Here is a 5,690-nt window from a genome sequence, read left to right as displayed (position 1 = left end):
GTATATAGTATGTACATGCAGAACAGGACTGTAATATAAAGTGCTATCCAAATAACGATGTATGTCAAAAAACACTCAAAGTTTCATTTAATATAAACTGTAAAACCTTAAGGAGCATGCATGTTGGCTGTTTATTAGTACTTATTAATTACTTAAAGTACTTAGTATTAGTACTTATAGCACATATTAATGCCTTATTCTGCATGAACGTATTTTAGATCCCTTAAAGGGGTGACAGGATGCTACATGCACTTTTACAAGTTGTTTGAACTAAAATGTGTGTTGGTAGTGTGTACACAACCACCCTATAATGATAAAAATCCACCCAGTGTTTTTTTTTTTAAATCTCGTTAAATACTTGACTCTGCAGTCCACCCTACCTAAGGATTAATTGCATACTGTAAACGTATGTACTGTATGCGTGCTCAATGTTTTATTTTAATATATGACTATCTACACATTCAAAGTAAAGTTCACAACAAATGTCTACAGTACTATGGCTATTGCTATAGGTTTTTGATGTGTTAGACTATATTGCAAGTAGCCTTATAGTCTAATCAGTTTTTACCCTAAATCCTACTTTATCTGCTGATGCAATTCAGTAACAGGTTCGTTAACACTTAAGTTAACCAATTATCACGAATCAATGGCATTTAAAAAAATACTGGGGTTCTATGCTAAGCTTACAACTGTTTAATACAATGTAGGCTACTGTCATGACTTTCTTCTTTCAGACTAATCCAGTCGGAGTTATATTAAAAATTGTCCTGGCTATTCCAATCTCTATCATTGCAGTCAGCGGGTGTTGCAGTTGAACAGTCCACAAGTCGTCAAATAAAGCGCGCGCATTCATAATAAAACGTGCCGCAGACGGCTCCGGGGGATGAATAAAGGCCCCCTGTACCAAATCCATGTGTTTTTGTAAGAAAAATATCCATATTTCAAATGTAATAAACACTTTTCTCTCAGTTCCGCTGACTGTCATACACTGAAGCAGTTCCTGCGGATGATGCAGCACGTTGGCGTTGCGTGATTAGTGACGAATGCGGAGAGAGAACAAAACAAAACGCCGGTCACGAATTAGAAGTACAAACCGAAGATTTGCAAAGAAAAATGTCGGAGGATTAAGATATAAACCAAGAGGAGACTGGTTTTCCTTTGCTAAAGTAAGGAAACTTTGCTTCCTTTGCTCCTATAAACAAACTCGCGAGACTAGCATATCTCAGAGGCGCACGCGCTGCGCATACGTGCTGCGTCATCCGCCGGAACTGCTTCAGTGTATGACAGTCAGCAGAGGTGAGAGAAAAGTGTTTATTACATTTGAAATATGGATATTTTTCTTTAAAAAAAACACATGGATTCGCTACAGGGGGACTTTTTTCACCCCCCGGAGCCGTCTGCGGCACGTTTTATTATGAATGCGCGCACTTTATTTGACGACTTGTGGACTGTTCAACTGCAACACCTGCTGACTGCAATGATAGAGCTTGGAATAGCCAGGACAATTTTTAATATAACTCCAACTGGATTCGTCTGAAGGAAGAAAGTCATATACACCTAGGATGCCTCGAGGGTGAGTAAAACACAAGCTAATTTTCATTTTTGGGTGAACTAACCCTTTAATTCTACCCCATACCTAAACTTAACAACTGCCTTACTAACTTTTAATAAGCTGCTAATTGAGGGAGAAGTTAATAGTGAATATTGTGTTCCCTAATCTAAAGTGTTACCATTTAAACTAGAATACATTTTCATTAAATTGCAAATAACATGCAATTAAGTGTCAGAAAGCATTACATTTGATTTGCATTCAAATTTATTTGTATTATTTCCATGATAAGTGCCCTTTTTAAAGGTATGCATACTCCTTTTTCACAAGGGATAGCTATATGCAAGGCACAAGTGAGCCACTAGCATATATTTTATTTGTTAATTTCATACACCTGCCAAAATAAACTCTTTCTAGCTCAGATTTGTGTACTAATAAAGGCATGGACTAATATCACATGCTAAGACTAGAACAAATAGTCACATCTACTGCTTTTAAGGTGAACCAAAAGAAACACGTTGTTGGGTAAAAGTTAAATGTTAATGTTTCTACAGTACAGACGACCATTAGTTTAGTTTAGTTTAATGTACCATTAGTACATAGTTCACCCTTACAGACTATAATGTGAAAGTAGATACTGAGCAAAAGCAAAACTAACAAAACCGCCTTCAAAATCAAATGACCTAAGACAGGACACTGCTGCCACCTGTAGACGTGAGGGCTTTGTGTAAAGCAGTGCGACTATGAGCTGCTTTCACTTTCACTTTGACTTCATAGCTGTTACCATGTAAACACACCTGTTCATAGTACTCCTAACTATAGCTTATGATACAATATTATGGATATGGACAATTAGAAGAAACACTGGTAATGTATTTTTGTTGGATGACCGAATGTTTCTATTCTCAGGACAATAGACAAATATTTTTCACAAATAATTTTTCTTTTTTCTTTTTTTATTTGAGAAAAGCTCATGTACAATAAAAAATTAACAGACTCTGTTACACACTTCCTCCAAGGAGAATAATACAGCACCGTTTTGGCATACGTCAAACGTAACAAGGCAATAAGAACTTTTTTTGTTGAACATGGACTACTTGATGACAGTTAGATGCATCGACTGTACACTGTGGCTGTTGTCTGTATTTTTGTACATGTTTTAAAACTTTTTTTTTTTTTTTTTCCAAACACATAACAGCTTGCTCACATGCACCTTTTCCAGCACACCTGTTATTGACTAGAGGGTAATGTTTCATTGCACTATCATGTTTGTTGTTCTTTTAACTCTGAATTGTATTTATTGATTTGTGTTTTTGTTCTGTTGTAATAAATATCTCTTCCGCGATCAGTAAGTCAAGGTTTATACTTTTTTCTTTACATCTACAAACATTTCAGACTTTTTTTTTTTTGGCAATGATGGATGTGACATGGAATAATTCAAACCTTGTCTCTAAACCAGCAAGCCTGAGGCACCACAAATTGGGCACCACAGTTCATAAAGTGCTGACAAAAACATAACACAAAAAAAGAGAGAGACAAACACTGAGTCAGGGAGACATTTCTTAGTCTTACATGAATATTAAAAAAAAAAAAAAAAATCCCTGACTGGGAGAACTTTGATGGCAAATTTTGGCCTATGATTTGCAGTATCTGAGAGTAGCAGGGCACACCCGGGATCTGTTTTTCCTTAAGGGTCTGATCTTAGTCAAGAAAAGACTGAGAGACCAACACTTAACACATTCAAAGACATCTTTTGAACAAATCACAGCTCAGAGATTTGTGGCACGCTTCTCTGTCTAAATTGTCCTGATCTTAATCTGTTCTTTGTGGCTTATATCATTTTATGAATACAGTTATGCAGAGGATGGGCACTGACCACAGAACAGCACATTTACTCGGAGATGCTCGTTTCACATAGGCCCAGACCTTATCTTTAAGTGAGGCAAATCCTTAGCCTAAGATGAGAGAGGATTTACCCCCCGGTGGGTTTCTACGACCAGAAGGAACCCCAGCTGCAGGCTGCTCACTTGCAGAGAGGCAAGGTGGAGCTGGTGTGTCATCCTGCTCCTGAATAGGTTCAGGTTCTTCTGTGCGATCTGTGAACATAAAAATGAAAAGAAATATTAATTATCAAATAATGTAATAACATTTCATTTAAAATATATGGAAAGAAAATTTTCTTTTTATACTACTGTATGTCATTGATCCATTTGTCAGAAGGTTGAAAATATCAAACTGATATCCTCCGACTGGATGGAATCATGGTCTGATGCAAAAAAAAAAAAATCACAATCTGTGACCATCATACACTACGTGATTTTCTATAAGATCTGTGAACTTAAATCTGTAGACAGGCTCTGACTTTCGGCAACTAGCGTCGACTTACCCAAACTAAATAGGGGGAAAATCGGGGCAAAAGTTGTGTAGTGTATTCCAGCCTAAAGTGAAAATGATCCAAAAAATATTGGAAACATCTAGCACATGTGCCCAACTGTATGTACTCATTGTATTCATGTTGAACCTTGAATACATATGTGTACACATCTTTATTATTATTTTCAATTATTTTTTTCAATATTTATATGTTTAATAAAGTTTTTTTTTTTGCAAATGTCATAAAATATTTATAATAACATTATTATATTAATATTATTATTCTTGGGGAGTGACATTGTACAACCTGAACTAGCCTTACTTTGTCATAAAAAGATCAAATTAATGGATATTTTAAGAGAAAAGGGTCCGCATGCATGCTTCTGCATGTTAGTTTACCCACATGATTTTTTCTTTATGCCCTCCAAAAATGATATGAAATAAAAACTATTAAAAAACATGCTCAAGATGTGCATTCACGTCATTTTTTAAAATAAATTAATAGATCCAAGAAAAAAAGTGTCATGTCATTGATGCAAATATGAAGAGTCAGAACACTCACCAACAGTGATTGAGTTTCCCTCACCATTCTGTGCAAAAATAAAGCACAATCTCAGCAATAATTTTTACAATAAGTCAGTCTATCCAAGGTCAAGTTTGTTTTCACTCAGTAATGAAATTGTCTCCATATCTTACCACAGGTACATTATTTTCGACTGTGGTGTTACTTTGGTTGGCGGGTTGAGCAGTACATCTTCTGAGAGGGGCAGATGGCTCTCCACACAACACACCTGTAGGCTTCCCACCTTTAAAACAAATGAATGTTCTTGTGTACTGAGTAGACTTGTGCCGGCATTCGGTAATGCGATATATCACGGTAATGAATAAAACTTTTAACTTTATACATTTTTCTGTATTGCTTTATTGCATTTAAATGTTCAGTTATTTTGGTTATAAGAAAAAAGTTATTAAACCTGTTATACTGTATTATGACAGCACTTTTTAAAAACTAAATTCCAATACCGTGATAATACCGTATACCGCGATAAAAGCATTAGCAATTAATCGCAACATGAGAATTTGATACCGGCATATCCATAGTACTGAGGTTATGAACAACAGTGAATACCTACAGCCCAAATGTTCAGACTAAAACTTGTATTTTGCTCATTGTTATGCATAAAATACACTAATACACTTCAGTAATTATTACAGGACAGCTATACTGCAAACTGCATGCTTTTTAGTTGCAAATAACAAACGTTATTGTCAGGCAGTGTTTTTAGAAAAGCACATGAAAAGACCTGAATTTCTTATCTCACATGGCAACCTGTAAACTTGTGTTACAAAATTTACATAAAAAAAACCCCCAGCAAAAATTAGCTGAGATTCAGCATTTTAAGCACATTGTGCAGTCTTTTGTGTGTTTAAGAATTAGTAAGTTGTTTTTTTGGTGTTTGGCTTAGTGTTATGTTAGAATCATTATTATACTCTTATACCTTTTGTTCTTTAATATTTTGAATTGTTTTTAGCTTTATTTTTTAGTTTTTCATTTAAATGTTAAGTTTTGAAATGTTGTTGTATGCATTTGTCATTTTTATTTAATTTCTTTATTTAAAAAATGTGTATAAGTCGTATTGATAAAGTTTTAGCTTTTAGTTTTGGATCTGTTTTTAGTTGTTTTAATACTACAATTGATTGCTTCTGTTGTCCTCATTTATAAGTCGCTTTGGATAAAAGCGTCTAATAAATGACTAAATAAATAAAT

General features: G+C 34.8%; 1 protein-coding gene across 3 annotated transcripts in view; it reads right to left on the bottom strand.

The window, feature by feature from the left end:
- Nucleotides 1-2,703: 2,703 nt before the first annotated feature.
- The window catches only part of LOC107728178 (hematological and neurological expressed 1 protein-like), a 5,337-nt gene continuing 2,350 nt past the window's right edge, over nucleotides 2,704-5,690 (bottom strand). Inside the window, exons 3-6 of one of the 3 annotated variants that reach the window (XM_016538273.1) lie at nucleotides 4,619-4,728; nucleotides 4,485-4,512; nucleotides 3,739-3,815; nucleotides 3,568-3,645 (exon numbers count right to left, since the gene is read on the bottom strand). In XM_016538273.1, coding sequence (XP_016393759.1) covers nucleotides 3,763-3,815; nucleotides 4,485-4,512; nucleotides 4,619-4,728 — 191 coding nt within the window. In that variant the 3' untranslated portion in view covers nucleotides 3,568-3,645; nucleotides 3,739-3,762. Of the gene's footprint in view, nucleotides 3,646-3,738; nucleotides 3,816-4,484; nucleotides 4,513-4,618; nucleotides 4,729-5,690 lie in introns of all 3 variants that reach the window. The other 2 variants (XM_016538274.1, XM_016538272.1) reach the window with 2 other exon arrangements.

Source organism: Sinocyclocheilus rhinocerous, unplaced genomic scaffold, assembly GCF_001515625.1.
Source record: "Sinocyclocheilus rhinocerous isolate Xijiao unplaced genomic scaffold, SAMN03320098_v1.1 scaffold2352, whole genome shotgun sequence".
NCBI lineage: Eukaryota > Metazoa > Chordata > Actinopteri > Cypriniformes > Cyprinidae > Sinocyclocheilus > Sinocyclocheilus rhinocerous.
Note: the sequence above shows the minus strand (reverse complement) of the source record. Positions and strands in the feature narration are given on the sequence as shown.